Below are 23,847 nucleotides of genomic sequence, written 5' to 3'. Positions count from 1 at the left end.
CTAGGGAAATATAAAATTATAAAATACAAGAAATGAAAAGTGCACATACATGATGATGTATGTTATACTTAACTTTCTGTCTATACTTTTGTGCCAATAGATTGAAAGATAATTTTGTTTTTAGATTTTTAAGTGCTTTGTTACAGAGAAAGTATACACTGTGTATAATATATATACTCTTTCTCTCTATACACTTCACTCACTCACTCACTTCACTTCACTTATACGCATTCATTAAAGTTTAATTATATATATTTATGTTTTTAATTTATTTTTTAATATCTGTTTTCTTTTCTGGAGCAAATAATTAAAGAATTAAAAATTAATAAATAAATAAAATGAACATTTTATTAACACTATACAGGAGATTTTTAAGTGATTTATAGAGAAATTAACAACATACACATATTAGACATTTAATTTATTTGTCACTGCAAAGACTTTATATAATTATTATAAATAACATGCATAATGCATAATTATACAATTATATAGATTATACAGATTTACATTTTTTATTACATTTTTGAATTGCTTATATCTTTTTAAAAAAATTCTGACATTTATATTTGTTATTTTCTAATCTCTTAATAAATAAATATACCAGTTAACATTGCTGCATGACATATTTTTGTGTATTTGATGAGTGAACATATATTTTGGTATTGTATTTTTTTAAAATAGTGCTGTATGAAGAATTTTTGTGTTTAATGTGTAAACCTATGTTGTTGTTTTTTGAGCTTACATAAACAGATAATCACTGTTGCATGAAGTATATTTGTGTGTAGTCTGTTCCCTGCATGTCCATCCAGAGCCCTGGCTCCAGTTCCGGGTTTTTCTCTCAGTCGGACCGCTCCAGGTGGACTCGTGTATCCAGGCTGTGAATGAGCTCGTGCTGGGCTGCATTGGTTCAATGTCTTGCAGTGAGAGATGCAAACAAGCGTAAGAGCCATCATCAGAGCTCTAGTGGAAGCAGAGGACCGCGCGACTGCAGCTGATTCTCTCTGAGCGTGTTTGGGACATATACTCTGATCGCTGGGAATCTAGTGCGGTGAGAATTGAGGACACTTGCTGTGTTCCGACGAAACTCAAGGTGACATGTCGTGTTTCCAGCTGCTTTTCCCGCTGGCTGTCCTGGATCTGGAGTGGATCTGAACTGTTCCGATGGCTGCAGTCCAGTGAACCCGGGCTGTCTTTGGATCTGTGCGCGTGTGTGCGTGCGCGTGCATGGGTCTAAGTGTGTGTGCGAGTCCGTATGAGTGTGTGTGTAACCCCAGCACATTTCCTTGGAGGGGTATTTTTTTGTTTTTGGGCTCTATGTGATGCATCTAGATCGGGCTGGATCCTCTGGGGGGTGAGTGTGCACGTTTATTACATTGTATGTATTTTGTGCAGGAATGTTAGTGCTGCCACTCATCCTCATTAGCTTTAGCCGTCAGGATTAGCACTGCATTGACCTCATGGCTTTATTCCACGTTTGCATGCCTGGAATATCACAGTGATGAACCAAGACTGTGATTTATTTAATTATGTTTATTGGAATAGTTACTGGTATGTGAATATGTGTTGTTTTTGTGTTCTCTAACGCTAAGGTTAGCGTGCGTTTCGCTGGATTTGGTTCTTTGAGCTATCTTGGCATGTCTCAGATGTGTTGTTGATGTTTAATGTGTCAGATATGTATATTATCGTGGTACTTGTCATGTTTTGTTTATATGTTACAAGTAAATCAGTCCGAGTGCTAATGCTAACGCTACTGCTCTTTGTCATATCCGCCGTTAGCTCTGCTCGCGCACCTCGAGCGTTTTTAAAGCGGTATAATAATCATATTTGACAGCGACAGAGATGGTATTTGTGTTTTTATTGACGAGAGGGTCGTGATTGATCGGCTGGGTTTGATTTGTGTGACGTTTGATCAGTTAGTCGAGTGTGTGATGAACTCGTGCTTACAAAAGCTAAAGCGGCTAAACAACGTGTGTGTGTGTGTGTGTGTGTGTGTGTGTGTTGAGCAGAAGAACACAAGATTCACACACACTCACTGTGTTTCTCAAAGTAATATGATAATACCACGGTGTTCATAAAGTATATTCGAATCGCTCAAGTGCATGGGAATGATTGAGTGTGGCAGGACAATGCTATGGTATTACCATGTTTTTGGACATGTGCAATGATTGTGTCATGGTATTCTTGGAAGTGCGTTGGAGAATCGTTTAAAAACACCAGGATACATACATTTTAGTACCATATAAAAAAAAAAAACCATGATGATACCATGACTGTACCATGGTGCAGCCTAGTTTCTGTGAGGGAAGGTATAATCATTAGTGACTGATATGGGTTTTAATGGCTGATATCTAGAGAGCAGGTGGTTGATTTGCTTGAAGCCATTCAATGGGAGCAAATGAAAAGTATACCCAATATTTGCTGCACTAAAATCTGTTATTATAACAAATGCTGTCAATGCATTTTGGGTTTGACATTGCACGTGTTCATTATTTACTCATCTATTATTTTTGTTACAACCATGACTTAAGTTGAACACGAGAAGATTAATATTTGGACTTTTAGCTTCTAAAATGACTAAATGTTTCATAACAGCAGTCCATACGACTCATGCACTATACACCAAGTCTTTTGAAGTCATATGGTTGCTTTGTATGATGAACAGACTCATATAAGACTTGAAATGTGGTGCATATTATATAACATTACGTTTGTGTGGTATGCAGATGCTTTTATCTAAAGCAGCCAACGTTGCATTCAAGGTCTACATTTTATCAGTTCATGCATTTCCTGGGAATTGAATCCGTGACCTTGGTGTTGCTGGCGCTGTGCTGTACTGTCGCACAACTCCTATGGACGACTGTTGTGATGCTCTTAATACTCTTAAGGTGTTTTTATGTCATTTTAAAGCTTAAAATCTCCAGTCCCAGTAGAGCACAACAGTGTTTCCCATTTTTTTCCAGCTGTCTTGGTTCTGGAAGTATTCCCATAGGGATTTTCAAAAAGTCTTTGCTAAAGAGTTGTAATCCACAAACCAAATTGGACAAAAAGACAAAGTTACAAGGCTGTGAACTTAATGGCTTTAATGAGAGAAAGGACTGCAATCCTGTGAAGCAATGATTTAATCAATTTAAAAACAATGGAGAAATTAAAGCTATTTATTTAAAGATGTTGATTATGTATTTAGAACCAATATATTTTATATTTACAACTTGCAATCCTTCCTGGGAGTTTGTGGTTGTTTTGTCCTGATATACTTTCTATGATAAATAAACATTCACTTCCTATATAAATAAACTTGCCTTGCCTTAACAGTTTTTCATATCAAATTTTAATGTTAGACATGATTATTTAAAAAAAAAGTTGAAATATTGCTGGATGATGGCTTTAACGGAAACATGCCATTGATTAACCACCTTGTGGCTCACAGTAGGTCTGTCTTTAATGGTTTATAAGTTACTGCTGAAATCATTTACACCTTTGGAGAAAATGAATGGGATTTTTACTTCCGGAAGCAAACTTTAGGATTCAGAAAAGTACGTCATTCAGAATTTCTCAGAAAAAGTCATGCCCTATATGTTTTGTTTGAGTAAATAATGGCAGAATTGTCTTGGTTGAGTGAACAGAGAACACACACACAAACACACTGACAGATCAAAAACTTTGTTTTCAGCAGTGCTTTCATAAAGCAGTTTGGTAGAGCAAGGGGCGTTTATCAGGAAAGAACAGCAGCTTGATTTGTTTTGGTGTCAGTTTGTCATCCTACCGCAGTAATTATTGTGTCCCGTTTAGTTTGCTGAAGGGCAGAACCATCCCTCGAGTGTCTTTCCTTATTCCTGCCGTCAAACCGCACAAGTCCAATCAAAGTCTTTGTGGAAAAACCGTCCTCTTCCTTAACGTGAGCCAGCATTGATGTTTGCACCGTTAGTGATCAGAAATTCAGCCACACATGCACGAAAGCCATGAAAATGTACACTTTGCATTAATAATTCAAGGTCTGCCAGTGCTCTTGGCGTCGATGGAGTGGTCCGAGGTGCTTTTCCGCAGGTTCAAAGACGTAGAGTCATTACGACTAATGTAACATCATCAAGTTCAATTCGCGCAAATTACTGTCTCTTGACATTTGGCAGCTTCTGTTTCCATTAAGTCCAAAACAACAGTTTCTGCCAGAATATCACAGTGCAGTGCCAAAGACGGTCTGATGTTCTGCCGGGGCTCCAATTCTCTGAATGTTCTTAATGGATAGTTGCAGTCCTGTATGCTGATTGGTCGATAAAGCGTTCAAAAACGAAGATCGTCTAGCAAAATGATGCCACTTTACAACTCGCACAGACTTGAGTATATCCTTTCAACGCATGTGCAGAAAATAATAATCAGTATTTTTGATGTCTGTGTTCTTGGTGGCGTTGTTTCTTGTTAGATCAGTTTGTGTGCATTAATCGAGTATAAAAACAAACCCAGAGATCTTACAAAGCAAACCGAAAGTGCTAATGTTTGACTGAGTGGATGCATTTTGCTTTGCTGTCAAAAACCTTTACAGTTCTAGAAATGAGAATTCTGTTCCAGAAGTGTGTGTTTGGAAAGTACCTGACTTTTTGGCACATTTTTAGGGGTTTATAGTTCTCTTTATGAATTGTGCATAAGTGCTGATCATTGCGGTGACACTCTGATTTATGCTGTGTGCATTAGAGAGTCGTTGCTCAAGTTATTTTCATCTTAGTTCCTCATTTCAGTGAGTGAAACTGTGTGTTGTTTGACTCTAGAGGTTATGTTACCTAGTTTTCCTGGTTTGCTTCTGGCTTTGTGTGGATAAGTGCTGAAAGCACCTGAAACTGAGCTTTATAACCTGCCTTTATTCAAGATATACACAGGATTTTTATGTTGTCCTAGGCGCCGCCTTCTATTGTGAATCGTTTATGATCTTCATTGAGTCACTAGGCTCTTTCATTTAGCCATTTTGAGATTATCGACATCGTGAAAATGCTTTATTATTATAAAATAAATGTAATTAGTTATTGAACCATGGTGTCTTTTATTGTATTGCGCTTGGTTCTGTTTTATTAATGCAGTACATATCTGAAGCTCAATTTTGAATTGATTTTGGCAGCAGCTTCAACTGTTCTTTACGACCTAAACCTCCACAAACGTAGAGACTTAAAATATCTCAATGCTTAGCTATACATATTTGACCAGACAGCATCATAATGTTTCTTCAGCTATCAGTGCATGTCAGGTACATCAATGACCAGTTTTGGAGGTAATGCATTACAAGTAAGGAGAATTACGTGATCATAGGGGTGTGCCGGTACGAGTATCTGTACCAAATGGATCCAAATTCCAAATGGAAGTGTCATCCCTATCCCCTTAAATTGGGGACTTTGAAGTGAGCAGGGCACATGTGTGCCATTATGTAGTCGCTAGGAATGCACTTGGCAAAAGGAGCGACATAATTACCTCATTATCTTTAGCTGGGATGTTTCCGTGACAACGCAGCACGTGTCCTTCAGCAGATTCGCTGATTGACACCAACATAAAAACAATATATCTTTTAAAAAGTTATATATATATGTGTATATATATATGTATATAAAAAGAGTCAGTCTGTCGTCGCAATAATTTTTCTTTTTTAACATTAGTAGACTATGAAATATCTTTAATGATCAATATAATAGTTTAATATTATTATGTTTATTCATTTATAAGGTATGGTTAAGTACTGCTACTGTTTTTTTTTTTTTAATAGTAAAGCATAGGGGTGTAACGAGATCCGATATGTCTTGCGAGATCTGACTGGTCTCGCGAGAGCGTGACAATATCCTTGCCCAGACCGTTCTCATATATTTCCATTACACTGGCCCTTTCACCAGTGGTGGTACGTAAGATGTTTTATGTTCACATCAGGCAAGTAGACGCATGATAAGAAGTAAAATTACGCAGCGTAGTCTTTATCCAGTGAATTAATTTGAATTACATAAAAACAGAATTCACAGTTTAAATAAAAAACCTAAAAACTCTAAGTAAATTTGAATTAATTAATCAATCAAAAGTAGGTAATTACACTTAAAAAAAAATCACAATATGTATATGTAAATATAAAGCCACAAAAGTCGATTTAAATATGAATTCTGTAAGTTCTGCGTGTCTCTATTTATAAATGGCGCAGATGCGCGGTTTCATTTAACTACATGCAGAAGCGTGCCTGACTCACACGGTGATTTCAGAGTCTGTCGTCTCAATAAATGAGGACAGAAACACATGAACAACAAAATCAAAGAATACAGAACAATTAAAATGGAAAAAAACTGAATTTTGAAAAAAAAAAATCAAACAAAATTTGGGAAAAAATAAAATGGATTTCAAAGGGCCCTGACTATACTGCGCCCCCCAGTTTGGGAACCACTGCTTTATTCTTTTAAATGGATATATCAATTGTGTTTATTATGTAGATTTTTTATTAAAGTGCAAATCAGTTTACTAAATAATAAACTTGACTGACTGCTTCAAATAAAAAGACTATTTTTAAGGAATTAAAAGACTATTTTTTCCCTATATATTCAAAAACCCTGCGTGTTTACATTGAGGCATTTCTAAAATAGATGTTTTAATTTCATAAAGTACTAAAAATCTTTGTCTCGTTCTCGTGAACACAGTTTCTCGTGTCTCGTTAAAAAAAAAGTCTAATGGGAATACTTTATACTGACTTTATAACACTGTTTTAGTTTTCGTTTAGTATCCATATATCACGTAGTGGCCTACTGACTTTATACTTTATACTGACTTTATAATTGCAACTGCAAGTTTCTGTAACACAATTCTGAGAAAAAAATTCAGAACTGCGAGATTGCATTTAATTTTTGGTTAATTTGATTTGATTTTAATTTGCCAAAAATTGAACTTTTTTTTTTTTTTTTATATATATATATTAAATTAAAAAAAAAAATCCGCCCAACACAGTCAATAACAAAATTTAAAATGCAATGCATTACTTTCCATATCCATCCAGTATTTTAACACGGTATTGTAATGCATTACTTTTAAAAGTAACTCCGCCCAACACTGTCAATGACTATTTTTAAAATTTGACTTACGGCTTGTAATGTCGCAAATATTAATTGATGTAGATTTACATGTATTTATTTATCCGTTTATTGCATTTATACCAATGTGGAGTGCTACAGCTAAAACTATTCCAATAGTAGAATACCAATACATCAGCCAGACCAATTAATCAGACCATTTGGACGTTTTATTAAAGAATGTCTCTGGAGGCCTTGTATGACAGTGATTTAACCCAGTTTTTTAATTGATTTTGGGGAAAACCCATTTGACTGTTCTGCGGTTGGATGGATAACCTGCATTCAGTACGGTTTGGTGCATGTTCAGGATCCAGCAGAAGCCTTTTTGGCATCAGGTGCTGTTGTGGTCTGAGTTGTCCTGATCCCCAACAAAGCCTCCTGGAGATAAATGGCTTGCTGGGGATTTCTATTCCTGCGGCGAGCGTGGTGAGGTGAGTGCAGGATAACGTCTGCTAAGTCACTCTCTCCCTCGCTCTGACATTTTGTCATCGTGCTGCCATTTGGCCGGAACCCAAGTGGATTCTAGCGCAGTGAAAGACGAACGCTTTGCTCATTCAGCCTGGAGCGGAGCGTGTTGAATGACAGTGGTGCGGTACGAGTCCTTACATACACTTCAGAGCGGGACGCTGTACAGGATTTTACACCCCTCATAAAGCTTTGTAACTGTCTTGAACAGCAGTGAGTTATGGCCTTGTCTTCAGCTCGCTGTTGGGGGCCATGTTTTGTGCTTCTGTCTGGTTTCCAATTCTAGTGAATGAGGGGGATTTTAGCTTGATTTGGACTTCTTTCTTTGCAGATTGACTTTTTCTTGAATATTCCATCATAATCAATGGAAGTTGCTTGGAGTTTTGTATTTTTATGTACAGTTGTGAGTTTTCTTTGTCTGTTGCCATTTTGTTGGTACTCATAAAAAGTCTTTAGTCTTTTTCTTCTGTTTTTAATGCATCAATGGATGTTTTATGAATCTGCTTCTGTCTGAGATTAATGTTGAAGCTTTAATGCACCAATGGATGTTTTATGAAGCTTTTGAATTCTTGCTAAACCTCCTTTAAAGTTATAGATATATTTGAACAGCCAGCATTGTCTTTCGTAGCTTACATAGTTTGTTCAACTATTTATGTTTTGTTGTTGTATTTTAATTATACTGTCAACAGATATTCTTAAAATGCAATATATAGCTTGTAATGCTGCAACCCCCCCCCCACAATTTTAATTTACATTTATTTATTACTGTGTATGAAACCAGAACCTTTCTGGTGGTGGTCATTTTGAGATTTTTGCCATCTGAAAAATTGTTTATTGCAATTACTGTCAAAATCAAACACATGTAATTAGTTGTTTAACATTGGCGTATTTTATTGTATTCTGTTTTATGAAAGCAATGTGTCTCTCAAGCCCAATTTTTAAAATTGATTTTGGGGAGTTCTTGCTAAACCTCCACTGTTACCACTTGTGCTGTTGCAAATCTTGATTAATATAGATTTACTTTAATTAATTTTCTGCATTTATGCAAATGAGGAGCACTATAATGAAAACAATTCAGATAGTTAGAATACAAAAACATCAGTCAGGCCAATTAATACATTATATGGCAATTATTATTATTGCCCTTAGTTGTATCCGATTGGCCAATTCACAGAAGTGCATATTTTACATTTATTAATTTAGCACATGCTTTTATCTAAAGCACATTTTCAGGTTTCAAAAATAGCCAAATGTTTTGTAAATTGAGTAAATACTGTGTAATTTATTGTGCATATGACATTGAAATTGCATTAGATATCGGAATTGTCCAAAGCTAGTTTTATTCTCATTTGGCACTTGACGAGCGTTTAATTTGTATGCTGAGATGTTTCGTCTCCTTGTCTTTTGCAGATGGTGCTAATTTGTGTCCTTGCATGTTTGTTTTCGTTGTACCTCCGTCAGTTGCAGATATTGAGTTGCAGGCAGATGTTCTTCTGTTAATGTGCTAAAATCAGGGCTGAATGTGTGGGATCTGAGACGCGCAAACATCAGCAGCAGCTTCGACTTTATTTAATTACACCGTTATTTCTGCACGGATGCGCGGTTGTTTTCTTTCTCCATGCTAGTGGAGTCTGACTTGATGGTGTTAATCTTTTTTGACAATTTATTTGTAGATGAAATTTGTTTGTGAGTCGTGTAAAAGTGCTGCCAAAGGCTGGAAGATCAGCATTTCTGCTTCACCGTTGGCCCTGTGAACGGTTCATAATCACTAGATCATGTGATGATGCCGCCCGGGACGCCCGTCAACCAATCAAGATGTGAAATGAGCACCTGCCACCTGCTAAGTGCAGGAATATTTAGCCGGTAGACAGCGGGTGTGTTTGTCAGAGGTTTCTAGCGCTGTGACAGATGACTGTGTCTGCATTCATGAGATGTCAAAACATGTCAGGTACTGAGATTTTCTGCTGCCTTTTCATCCTCCTTCAGACCTCAGCACTGTTTGGTGGCTAAAAGTGCTGTTTGTTTGAAGAAACCTGAACGATAGATTAGCTCAGAAAAATCATCTCTAAGAATAATGAAAGAATGCCATTATGGGATTTGTTAAAAGAGAGATTATAGGATTTCTGCATGCAGTCTTAATCCTAATATTTTGGATATTTTTGAAGATCTTTTAATCTTTAGAAATATTTCAATCTTTTTTTTTTAACCACATTTAAAATAATAATTTAAAATCAATTTACTACTTTAGTTTGAATGAATGTTCATTTTTAAAATGCTTGTATTTTTTCTTTTTATTGATGTTTTGAATGTTTTGAAATGTTTTAATTGCTAAATAACAAATTAATTGCTAATCATTTATTTTGTATTGAAAACATTCTCACGTCTTCATTTTAATATATTGGATGAAATGTTAAACTTATAATGTATTTTGTCTTTTTTTCAACTGCAATTAATTGATTTAAAATAATTTCACTGCTTTAGTTTTAGTTTGAATGAATGTTTATTTTTAATTAATTAATAATTATATATAATTATATTAATTGCTATAATATATTGGAATATAATAATAATAATTAATTAATGGCTAATCTTTTATTTTGCATGGAAAACATTCTCGTCTTCATCTTAATATATTGGATAAAATATTGATATTTATTAATTTTCTTTAACCACAATTAAATTAATTTATTTTGTAGGTTAATTTTTGTTGTCAAATTCTGATATAAAAAAAAAATACATTTATTAAAATATTCCATATGTTTCTATACCCCCTGCCCCATTTTTTGTTCAATCAAATGCAAAAATTCAAAAAAAATTAATAACTACAAATTAATTAATTAAAAAACAAAAGAAAAAAATTTAAAAAATAAAAGAAAAAAAAGGTGCTTAATGGCTTCATCCTCCACAAAATGAAATTATGATGTTAGATTAAATATTAAACTTGTCGTTTTTAAAGATGTTTTTTTTTCTTTTACAACCACAATTAAGTGAATTGATTTAAAATAATTTCACTAGCTGTGGATTAAATGATTGTTAATTTTAATCATGTCAAACATCTAATATAAATAACTGAAAACACACAAAAATATCTCTTTAATAATCATAATAAATGTTTTAATCAAACACATTTTAGTTGCAAATTACTTTATTGCTAATTGTTTGAAAGTTCTCTTTAATATTCAAAAGCCATTCGGCATCATCCTCCACAAAATAACATTATTTTGCAGGGTGAACTTCTCATGTGTTCATCTTATTAGATAAAATATTAAAATGTTAATTTTAAATAAATTTACAAAAAAATAAAAATCAAATCCAAAACTATAAATTTCCACACAAAAAAAGTTCATGTAATTTAGTAAAAGTTAGTTGAAAATGTATAGCAGATCTGGAATGAGCCAGGAGCACTTTAAAGTGCTTTGATTTCAGATGATCTCGGTAGCTCCGCTCACAGCTGCCACGTTTGTATGCAGGACTGAGTCGTTGGCGTGATTCGCCTCTGGCGCGATCAGCGAGGTTGCAAGCTGTCATTGAACTGGCGAGCTGAATTTAAATGTTAACTCAAGCTGTCATGCGCTGACATACCGTGCCTTTAGTAGTCATCACGGCAGCTCGACTAAATGGTTTATTTTCTTTCCCGCACTGAAGTTGAGATAGGCCTCGTCTGGATCTTATCTGCACAGGATCAGGACCTTAAAGAAGCAAATGCTACAACTCAACAAGTGCAGGCAGGATGAGTCCGGTCAAACGCATGTTTACAAAGAGAAAACTATAGAAAAGAAGCAGTGGAATGCAAAAACCTGTAAAGATGTGCTACATGTCTGATATTTCATATTTGCATGATGCTGACAGGCTGAAAGCTGCATTTTTTTTTTATTTGCTGTTAATAATAGCCTGCTACTAGTGTTATACTTAGTCATTTTGATTTTGAGTTGACCTCTAAAACATTCAGTCTACATATTTAGCATTTTCCACAACATTTCTGAACATATAGGATGTTTAAGTCAGGTTTGTACAATATTTTCCTTCATATTTCATGCATCTTTTCGACAAAGAAATGTGAAAAGTCATTTGTTTCACATTTAAACCATGTTGGAAAAATAGTTAATTAGTCCCGCCCACTTTTTCAGCGGCCCTGGTTCCGGAAGTATTTTTTCCATTCATTTTTGCCAAAGGGATTTTTAAAAACTCTGTTAAAACATTATAGCCCAAGTCATGAATCAAACCAAGCAGCTACAAGGAGCATCACAACATTACAAACTTTGATTTGAAGCAGAAAATTGGACAAAAAGACAAATATCCAAGACTGTGTACATAACGGCTTTAGAACAGAAAGAAATATAAAACTATTAATTTAAAGTTGTTTAGAAACTATGTACAAATATGTAAGTATTTTGTGAGTGACCCATTCCCAGTACTTCGTGGAAGTGGGCGGAGCTTAAGTTCTCTTTGGCGCACTGCGCTCACAGCTGATTGGTGGGATTTTCTGTTCAGCATCATGGGTAATATAGTTTTTCACCAGGAATTATGCTGTTAAAAAAAATTATTTAAAAAGTTAATTTAATGTGAACAGAGGGCTTCAACAAAAGCATATACAATCAAGTAAGAACCTCAGAGCTCACAACAGATTTGTCTTTAACGGTTTATTCGTTATTAATAAAAAACAGTTTCCCTATGGAGAAAATGAATGGAGTTTTTATTTCCGTATCCGACTGATGCACTTTATAGAACATTCTTTAAATAGATGATCAATAAAGAGAATGTTACGCGAATCATGTTATGTTTTTAGGTTAAGTAGTTAGAAGACTTCATTTTTTTGCCATTTTGCCCAGCTGTACCGTTGACTAAAACTAAAACCAAATTTTCCTTAATTGAAATAAAAAAAAGTTCAGATAGTTGCCCAGGCAAACATTTCTCATTTTCATTTAGTTAGTTCTAAATTAGGCTAACTCAGATTAAATAAACTAAAACTTAATAAAAACCATATAGATATACAAAATATACAAAACAAAGTTACTAAAACATTACCTGCAGGACTCCAGACCCATTCTTCCCACTGGTAGCTCTTTAGTGACTAACTTTTACGATGCAATTTTAATTTTTTTTTTTTTGTTGCTACAACATGGTATTAATCAACGCATGCTGATTAACTTATCATAGTTTATATATGGAAAACAGTAGTGGTTAACATTCAACCTTTTCTTTTTCTTCAGTATTTGTGATTTGAATTTTGTGAACGGGAGTTCTTCTTTTGCTGTGTTATAAGCCGATTTTGGATGTTTTCTCTTTTCACATTTGGATGATTTCACAATCGAATTCGCAAACTTGTCACGTTTTACAAGAAAAGATAATTGTCTGATTTGCTTACATACATCTATACATATTTCACTTTTTAAGACTAAAACAAAAGATGGATTCTTTGTTATTCTTAATTAAAAAGCACAACAACAGCTTGAAAAACCATCCATAGTTTCCTCAATATTCGGGTCATTTTTGCTTTGTGCTCGTGCTGACGCGGCGAGTATAAACCATGACCAAAAATACTGTTTTCAAGATTTACACAAACTATAAAACAGTACATCAGTGATACTAAAATAACACTTTTTCTGAACAGAAACTTGATCTATGTTACGTCTTTGCTGAAGGGATTTATCCAGAACTTACGGCGTTCCTCAGAGTTTTTTTTATTTCTCCCATCCTCAAGGGATCATTCTAATTAGAGTGTAAATAAACCAGTTGTTATCTGGCATATGTTCCTGTGAGCGAACGTTTCCTGAACTCCCTCTGCGACCGAAAGACTTTCCACAACACGACTCACAGATAGATACCAAGCGTTGCTTTGAGGAAATTTGAGCGGCATGTAAATGAGATGGAAGAAGGACCCAGATGATGTCGTCTCCCTTCAGACTCTCATTTGGCTTTCAGCGGAGAGTAATTTAGGTGAAGCGGAGAGCGACTGCTGGAGGAAATTAGATTGAGAGGGTTTCTGCTGCCGCATCCACTGACCGCCAACTGAACCCGATGACTGACAGGAAAGTGACAGTGAGGGAGAGGAAGTCAAAAGGAAAGGTGCGGAGGTGAAGCGAGGGATAGAAGGAACAGATTTTAGATCACTTTATCTGGTTCTCAGGACTTTTCTCCTGGACTGGAGAACAGTTTAACGTGGACTTCATCTGCACTTCATGAATGGCGCACAGCTGGTTGTGAATTCTGATGACATGTTCGTTTTTTTTCCTAAACCTAGAGTGCTGACTTCTAAGGCAGCGTCTTGACAATCTTGATATCTTGTAAGTGATTGTACATCACTGAAATAGCAACTTCAGAACATTTTAATAACAAAAAGGAGCATTCACCAAATTTTTTTAATTAGTAAGCTTTTTCTAATAACGAAATTGAACGTTCACTCAAATTAATTGTAAAGATAAAATAAGATTTCCATTTTTTAAAAAAAGTTGCGTTTAAAAATTTAGATGTACTTCATAACATTATGTTCTAATTAGCATAAAAATACATAGAGCACACATTTTTTTATTAGATTTAATTTATCAATATTTTTTGTTAATGTAACCAATGTTTGTAACCTGTTTTCTTTTGCTTTGACCTCTGAATTTGTTTTTTACTCATATTTATTACAGTACCTTCTAGGATTGTCTATATAGTACATTTGAATATTCAATTATTGTAAACAATTATCTTAATTATAAGGGGTAAAATAAAAGATTGACATATTTAAAAATAGTACGTTTAACATTGTATTCAGTGAATTAAAAAAAAAAAAAAAAAAAAATATATATATATATATATACACATACATACATACACACAGGTACTCAAAAAATTAGAATATCATGGAAAAGTTCTATTATTTTTGAATTTTTCATTTTCCTAAGCTGTAAGTCATAACCAAAAAAACTCTTGACATATTTCAGTTTGTGTGCAATGAATCTAGAATATAAAAAAGTTTGCTTTTTTGAATTAAATTACAAAAAATAAAGAACTTTTTTTTTTTTTTTTGAGAATTTACTGCATTCTAATAAGCATAAAAATACACAACTTTTTAAAACAGTATTTTCATTATTGAATGAAACCGATTTCTTTTGCCTTGTCCACCATCTTTTTTTCCACTAACTTTTGTTGGAGTGCGTTTTGGGATTGACTATATAGGCAGCTGAATAACCGTCATGCTGTCTTGTAAGTGTGCACCACATGAATAGTGACTCAATTGGTTTGAGTTGATGTTAGCATGTTGCCAAGCTTTTAAAACCAAGCCTTGAGTTCTTTAAATTTCGATGGTAAAATTAATTATTTACATCTTTAAAATTTATGTTTAATATTTTGTCCACTATATTAACACATAGGCTATGATGAAGAAATGCTAATTTGTTATACTCTAAGCAAAAGAATAATAATAATAAAAAAAAACAGAGCACACACATTTGGCAACATAATCTGTTTTAATTGAATTGCACTTTTTCTGTCAATATTTTTCATTATTGAAAGGAAACTAATATATAATTATGTTCCACCTGTTTAGACTTGACATTTGTTGCAGTGTATTCTGGGATTGCATTCTCCATGAATAAGAGTCATAATATTACCTCAGTATTTAGCCATAATAAGGAATGTTAGAAGTTTTAGGAACAGCCAATGATGCTTTAAATGCTGTATAGGTAGGCAGCACACCAGGTTTTGGGTTATATCTAGATTTGCAGTGGTTTTACTTCAGGAATGACAGATTATACAACCTTGGTTTATAAGGCTTGAAAGGATGGTTTCATTTCTTTGGTCCCCTGTTGCTCAATGCTTGACCCAAATATCCAGAGCTTTCGGCTCCTCTGATTGCTTGAGTACTCTGTTGATTTATCTGTCAAGTACTCAGTCAAAATGACCAGCATGCACAAGTTTAAGTAATTCATGTAGGTCATGGTGTTTTCTTGGTTTTGTGCTGCTTGTATATAAGTTAAACGCATGTTATATATGCATTATCATATTTAGTTATATACATTTATTTCAGTAAAACATTTTAAATGTTAAATGTTTTTGAGTTATGTCAAACTAATCGTTAAAGTGAGTTTTCAATTCATTGAAATGACAGGAAACTTAAAATATCAACTTTGGTTTGAAAATTTGTTGCTTGTTTTTAGCGAGTTATTCACCTTATTCACTTGCTCAGATGATAATTATACAACAAATGGTCGACCAATATATCGCCAAGGCCACAGTGCTCACATTCTCTCTCGTTCGCTATCGTCATTAACAGTTGTCTAATATGGACAGAAATCTGTAATAATCAGAAAGAACTGTAAAACAAAGAAAACAAAAAAGTATTATAAAGATTGCTTTTATATTATTAGTAATAGAAAGGGAAACATTATAATACTTTCTTGTTTTCCGTCAGTATTCAGCAAATGTAAATTTATATAACTTAAACAAACCTTTGAATGACCAATGAACATTTAATTTCAAAAATCTTGCAAACTTAGTTAATCCTCTGGGGTCTAAGGGGCTTTGGGGCACTGAAGAAATTTGAATTAAGAAGAATTTTATTCCTCTCAGCGGTCTTATTGAGGTGAATTATGTATGTTTCCTCTCAGCGCGAAGCAAAAAGCAACTTATAAAAAACGTGAAGTATGGTCTCGCTGCTTTGTTTGCTGTGAAATGGGCGGTTACCCGCTGTGAGCTTCAAGTGGATGATTATAATATCAATAGCGTGTGGGCGTGGTCGCATTAGATATAATGAAGGGAGACGTGAAAGACTGGACATCGTGTTGTTTTCATATGGATTACTTTATCACAGAATATTTGTTTTCGATAAGACTTGCTCAGTTTAAAAGTAGACATGTCAAGCTTTCTATAGATCTATCTCTCATTTCTCTGTGTTAGTATTTGCTGTGTTACAGTTCATTTTAATGACGCGCTTCCAAATAAAGATCACACAAGACCAAGGCGGCAGACAGCGCACTCTGTTTGTTTTCTTTATTTTATACTTTGTCATTTAAAGTAGAAGTATGTTTATTTTACACATTTATTTTTTAAATCCATTTTCAAATGATTTAAAATTTCTTAAATTTTAATTAAAATAAGTAAAATTGTATCGGCTTTATATCAGCTATCGGCCACCCTGTTTTCCAAGATGTCGGCGTCTACATCAGCTGTCAAAAAACCAAAATCGGTCGACCACTATATACAACATTTAAAAAAAAATATTGTGGAATTGCTTTAATTGATGTATATCATGTCAAACTGTTGTCAGTGCTTGAGATGTCACAGCTATTCATTTTACCACAGAAATCAGCTTAGTAAATCCACAAGTTTGGATTCCTGGTTAGCATTGTGGATGTTGTTTATTGACTGAATTGTTGGGGTTACTTGAGGCTGCGATCATTGCGTCCCGTGTCGTCGTGAGTGAATCTGCTTCAGCGGATCTGGGTTTGGATCCCAGCCTCCCTCTCTGTTTCTCTCAAAGCCACCATAAAGATCCTTTTATCCGTCTCCTCCCCCACAGCCTCACAGTCCTGCCCGACTTAGACATGAAACATGATGAGATTTTATCTTTCACAGTCTGTTGAGGCTAGTGTTAAGGCAGCAATGAATTTATGTTTTCAGCCTTTGACAATATTATATATCTCAAAATATGTTTACCTCAACAACAATAACAGTTATTTGCATAGCACTTTTTACAATACACGTTGTTTTTAAGCAGCTTTACAGAAAATCTTCATGTTAATGTATCTTAATATCTTCATGCCTAAAACTCACATTCAGCTGAATAGAGCTGGGCGATAATAAAGTTTATATTTTGTGACAATACAAGCAATAAAGCAGTTGAGGTTTGCTATCCGTTATATATCGCTTTAAGTGAGTATACTGTATGTATTTGGATAAAGTTGGACAAAAATTTTGGTACGTCACTAATTTTCATTGCACCAATATTATGATATTTATCTTCAAATAATTTAAAAATATTTAATAAATATAAACATTTTAAGTGTTAAATGTCACAGGCGCTTCCATAATTGTTTTTTGAGTTATGACACAAACTGAGAATTTAATATGTTTATCTTCAAAACAATTCAAAAAGGCATATTTTTCACAAGTCAAGTCAAATTTTGTATAGAACTTTTCACAATTTGAACTTATTCACAGACTTAAATGACATTTAAACCAGTCGCTATATAAATCTATATAAAATATTGGCAGTATTTATTGGTTAATTTTAAATTACCAGCACAATCATTATGAATCCATGATGCATATTTGATCAGTCAAGCTGCCGTCTCCTTGTTGAGGGTTTGTTTTCAGATGTTGAGCACATATGCATGTCTTGTGGTCATGTGGAGATCGAAGAATCCTTCCGCTCTATAATGGGACCAGATTTCCCAGAACCCTTTGCATTGATTAGCATTACTGCATTTATTCCTGATTTGGCAACAAATGATCCATTAATGTCTTTTCCTCTTTGCCTCAGGACCTCAAACTATGAAACCTATGATTGTTTCTGTATGATGATGTTGTTTAAGGTCTGTATGTTTTATGTCCTTGGAGTATGTTTTTAAAAAAATAAATTAAGTAAAACTTGCTTACTGTGGTGCATCATGTTTTAAAACATCTGGAGGACCCAAAGGCTTATGCCAGGTTGCTTTTTCTCGATCTGAGCTCTGCTTTTAATACCGTGAATCCACACCTTATGCTATCCAAACTAAATAGTATGGCTGTTAATCCATATAGCATTAAATGGTTCCATGCATTTCTTACAGACAGGACTCAACAAGTTAAAATCAAGCAGACTTTCTCCGAATGTCGGCCAGTTAGTATTGGTGTTCCCCAGGGGTGTGTTTGTTCACCGCTCTTATTTACATTGTACACAAAGGAATATAGGAGTCAACATCCGGGGAATATTTTCGTTAAATTTTCAAATGATACTGCCATTCTTGGTCGTTTGTACAAGGATGACGACCTTCAGTGTTACACTACAGAGATTGCTGACTTTGTGTTATGGATTAAAGAACATAGTCTTGTAATTAATATTAGTAAAACAGAGGAAATGATCTTTGATTTTAAATCATTATAGGCAACCACTCACCTATCATGATTAACAACGAGGCTGTTAGACAAGTTGCTTCATACAAATATTTAGGTTTGTTTATGGATCATAAACTTTCATGGGAGGTGCATGTGGATAATCTGTGTAGAAGAGTGCAACAAAAGATGTACTTTTTAAGGAGGCTCAGATTATTTAAGGTGGCTCAGAGGGTCAAGTTGTTGTTTTATCAAGCCTGTATTGAATCCATCTTAATATATGGTATAGCGGCCTGGTTTGGTAATTTGAAAGTTACGCTTAGATCTCAGTTGAACCGTTTGGTGTGTACTGCTATGAAAGTGGTTGGTCTGAGAGTTTACCCCAATTTTCAATCTATTTTTATTAAGGTTATTCTTAAACAGGCAATGAAAATGACTCGGGACTCTTCTCATGTGCTTCAGCAAGAATTTGAATTACTTTCATCTGGTTGACGTTTTCGTACTCCAATGTCTAGATATAACTGTTATAAAAACTCTTTTGTTCCTTTGGCTACAAGGCTGTTAAACTCTAATCCAGGGGACACAACTGTATGATTGTTATTACTGATGTTGGCACTTTGTTGTGCAGTTTTACCTGTATTGCCCAAAACAAATTTCCCTCACGAGGGACAAATAAAGTAAAGATTGAAATGCCCTCTCAGTCATTGTTATGAGCTCCTGGCACATTCCCCTGTGGGGGGGTGGGGGTGGGGCAATTATATGCTTCCTCTAAGCTGGGTCACGCAGAGGCAAGGGCGGAGGCTACTGAACAAAGCCTGCTGGGAGCTTGTTGGTTGAACACAGGAATCTTCCTGTTTGTGTCTGTCGTCTCTGAAGGGATGACTGCAGTAGATCCAGAGGACAGCTGGTCGGCTGGTGGGAACCTCTTTAGTCGAGTTGCCTTCAGGACTTTGCGTGTGGAGTTACAGAAACGCTTGATTGTTTTGAAGAAGTGTTTCTATTGTTGTAAATAACTGGCTAACATTCCAGTGTTCAAAAACTCAAAAGCGTTCTAAAACCTTTTAAATGATAGCCCAATAGGGCTGTTTTGTATCAATTCTGAGAGGGTTTACCATAGTATATCTGTGATTTGGTTTAAGAAAACCCATCATCAAAAGAAAATTATAATCTACTTTATTTTCTTAATGCAAAACTGTTTTTGTATTTGATGTTTACACTGGGATTTTGTGCCATTTAGGATTTATATGAAAGTGTCTTTAAAATTCCAGTTGAGTTCCTGCATCTGAATTGAGGTACCAAACCAGATTTGAATGAAACTTAGTTAAATCCAGATTGAATGAAAGGAAAATTCAAATGAATTTTGAATTCATATCTCTGTCATTTTTGTCTACAAAAAGTAGTTTGTCCTGAAACGCTTTCAATTGGTTGGAAGTTTTAAAGAAAAAATGTAAGAAGTCTAGAAGTTTCAGAAAGTAATTTTACTGTGTTTTACAAAACTGTCCTTTTTATCTAGAAAAGCAAAATTTGTCTTGGGAAAACTTTGAATTTGTTTGAAAGTTTTAAAAACAAAATTCAGCAGCCTAGAAGTTCCAGATAGATATTTTACTGTATTTTACAGAATTTAAGAGATTTGACATTTAAAAGATGGTTACAGTACGAAATGTATTTTATACATGTCTTGGTGATTTGTCTTTGTGGTGCTTTCACAGTGGATGTGTCGTCTGTGGTCGGTTTGTCAGAGTATCTTGACAGAGCAGCTCTCTTTGTAGTGCCGTGATGGAACACAAACAGATGAGAAACTCCAGCGCTGGCAGCAGAAGGTCAAGAGACGTTCTTGCAGGGAGCAAGATAATGAACAGTAGTCCTTCACGAGAGTCGTTTCTAAAAAGACGTTCCTTACATTCACTCAGCACTTTCGTTGAAGCTTTGATGACATCTAACAGCTCAATACTGCAAATCCTGCTTTTCCTTTCACCATATTTCTCAGATGTTGTGCCATATTTCTGCTAGAATGGACAGGAAGTAGTGCATGGTGGTGTTTTTTGTTTTGTTTTGTGAATGGGTTTTTTCAGGCGTTGTTAGCTGATTCACTCTGAGTAGTTCTAACTTGTCTTTTATCAACAGTGAGTGTATAAGTGTATAAATTAGATCATTATCAGTTGTGAAAGTTGCTCTTGACAGGAAGCTTGTTTTGAGAGTATTATTTCAGCAGCGGGTCTGACCGACTGTGTCCGGTTTGGCATGTCCATCTCAGTTATGCGTGACCGGCCCGTAGATTGGGTGGAATGTAAATCAGTCTTGGTTGTGGAATTATTTCTGAAATGTCAGTCAGGCTCCTGCTAGAAAAAAAAAGGCTTTTGCTTCGTTTTGCATTTCTAGCATAAAGACTAAAGGTTCTTTTGATTAGTTATAACAGCTTTGGCTTCAGGTCCAAGTACGCCAACATTTTTTTTTTTCTTTTCTCCTAAAATCAGTTTCAGACAGCTTAATTTTTACTCTACTCTACTTTATGAAGTCTCACATCTGCAAATTGTGCAGTACTGTTTTTACTGTTGATATTACTGTTGAAGGCTCTTGAAAACCATGTGCAATTTATAGAGCTAGTTCACTCAAAATGAGATTTTTGTTGTTACTCACCCTTAGGGCCCTATAATTTCCGCGATGTGGAAAACGCGGACGGAATCACAGAATCCAGTCATAAAAACAGAATTTACAGTTTAACGCGGAATGTCACGGAATTTATCAAATTTTGAATGAATTAATCAAAAGTAGGTCATTACACTTAAATCAAATCACGATATGGGCTAGTATCTGTAAATATTAAGCCCGAAAAGTCAATTTAAATATGAATCCTGTATGTTCTGCATGTCTCTGTTAATGAATGGTTTTGTTTATTACACACACACTGAAGCGGGGTGATTTCAGCATCTGCTGTCTCTGTAAATGTACATAGCCAACTACTACTACTAAAAAGAAATTAACATTATTTTTTAAGGGATAATCACAATTAATTTTAATAGTAAATCCCCTTTGTTTACCAAAAAATAAAGTTTGCTTAATTTTCAATAATTAAAAGATAAATTAAATGAATGTTTTATGCCTTCATTTGATAACCAGAAAAATGTAAATACACGACAGAATTTTTGAGGGAAAAAAACATTTCATAAGGCTATTTTAAGAAAAAAATTGAATAAATGAAGTTGTTTTTATACGTTTAAATAAATAGACATGCTAAAACACAGAATTAGATAAAAAAAAAAAAATAATTTCATAGGGCCCTTAACATGTAATTTTTGTTAAACTTTTAATAAATTGGTGTGAAAATGTATAAGTTTCATGATTTTAATTAATTAGACTTGCTTTTTGATTAATAAAATTTAATTTAACCATTAAAAAGGAGTCGAGAGAAATTTTAACAGAAAAAAACGGAACCAGAAAAATTTAAACGGAAAAAACTGAATTTTGAAAAAAATAAAATGATGTTTTTATGGTGTCTTTTTTACATTTAAACAAAAGTTAAATCACAAAAGTTTATAAAATCTCGACATCAACCCTTCGCAAGCATGTAGAGGTAAGGTTAATACTTGCATTGTTGCACTGGTGGTTAAAATGAAGCTTTGACAGTTTAGCAAAAGGTTTTGCACAAATTAGCCAAAAAGGCAGTGGTGCAGGGTGTGCAATCTGCGAAAATATCTTAATTGTTGTTTTAACGATGTGCGATTTAACATTATCAGTATTTTGCCGAAAACCAAACAAAACACTCCTACAGAGTGCCGTGAAGTCTAGTAGATTAGACTAGCGCACGCGCGCATTTAAAGTGCGTTCTTTCTCTGCCTGATTCAGTCTGTTAAAATGCATTTAAAATGATCACAAAATTTAAGATATAGGGGCAGAAAATGTATATATTTATATAATTTCATATAGTAAATCAGTATCACACAGAGTGTTTTTTTTCCAAAAAAATCAGCATGATTACATAGATTTTTTTTTTTACAACAGTTCAATAAACAAGAAGTTAATTAAGAGACTTGTGGTTTAGACACCATATTGCCTGTTTTTCGACAACAAAAATTTATGTCTTATAGTTCAAAACATTATTTTTGCATGTGTAACTGCAGATTAAATGCATTCATGTCCTGCATTAAAGGGATACTCCACCCCAAAATGAAAATTTTGTCATTAATCACTTACCACCCATATCATTCCAAACCCATAAAAGCTTCGTTCATCTTCAGAACACAATTTAAGATATTTTGGATGAAAGCCTGGAGGCTTGTGACTGTCCCATAGACTGCCAAGTAAATAACAGTGTCAAGGTCCATAAAAGGTATGAAAGTCATCATCAGAATAATACATCTGCCATCAGATGTCCAATCTGGGTTATATGAAGTGATGGGAACACTTTTTGTAAGCGAAGAAAACAAAAATAATTCCATTGTCAACGGTCTCCTCTGTGTCTCTCCATATCAGTGTATGCTCTTCTGTATCATCCGCACCACAAGGATCCGCTGTTTCTATGTGTATTTAGCTTTGATTTGAAATAAAACAGCTCATCCTTGTGGTGCGGATGACACAGAAGAGCATACACAGCATACAGTGATATGGACAGACACAGAGGAGACCGTTGACAAAGGAATTATTGAATAAAGTCGTTATTTTTGTTTTCTTCGCTTACAAAAAGTGTAAGCAAAGTGTAAAGTGCAAAGCCCTCTTTGTAAGGGTTTTAGAGTCCATTAGATAAGAGAATTGGCTTTTAAAGTTGGTGAAATTGGTCATTGTTTTTGGTGTTTGTGACTGAGGTTCTTCAAAATTCAAGAAACTAATGGATAACGCTATTGGTAGCATGCCAAAAAAACGGCATGTTGCATTTCTAAATTTACAGCTTTGCACTAATAGTGTTACAGTACTAGATAAATAAGTTGGTCTTTACCAATCCACCATCCTGACTCATCTTAGCATGAATTAGGGCGAGAGGGTTGGTTAATAAGGTAAATTACAGTGAGTTTTTACAGTGAACTTATCCTTATTTGGAAATTAGCTGAGAGCATCTGACCCTAAAGGCCTGAGCTTATCTCAGCTTCATTTGAGTAATTAATTGATTGATGATGTGTTTTCAGAAAACAAAGACTGATTGGAAAGACTGAGTCAGACGAGGCTTGTGTGTTTGTGTAGCCTTGTCTACTCAAGTCTTCTCCTGCCGTGTTTGGTGTATATTTCTGTCGACATGTTATCTCTTGGCCTTCACTGGGGAAATGTCTTTAATTGCCATCTTGGCAACAAATGGCTTCAC

General features: G+C 34.6%; 1 protein-coding gene across 3 annotated transcripts in view; it reads left to right on the top strand.

The window, feature by feature from the left end:
* Positions 1-871: 871 nt before the first annotated feature.
* The window catches only part of znf609a (zinc finger protein 609a), a 103,726-nt gene continuing 80,750 nt past the window's right edge, over positions 872-23,847 (top strand). The window contains exon 1 of one of the 3 annotated variants that reach the window (XM_042752913.1): positions 872-1,354. In XM_042752913.1, the coding sequence (XP_042608847.1) occupies positions 1,256-1,354 (99 nt within the window). In that variant the 5' untranslated portion in view covers positions 872-1,255. Of the gene's footprint in view, positions 1,355-1,389; positions 1,552-23,847 lie in introns of those variants that run through there. The other 2 variants (XM_042752909.1, XM_042752910.1) reach the window with 2 other exon arrangements.

Source organism: Cyprinus carpio, chromosome B25 (assembly GCF_018340385.1).
Source record: "Cyprinus carpio isolate SPL01 chromosome B25, ASM1834038v1, whole genome shotgun sequence".
Taxonomy (NCBI): domain Eukaryota; kingdom Metazoa; phylum Chordata; class Actinopteri; order Cypriniformes; family Cyprinidae; genus Cyprinus; species Cyprinus carpio.
This window is presented reverse-complemented; position numbering and strand designations above follow the sequence as displayed.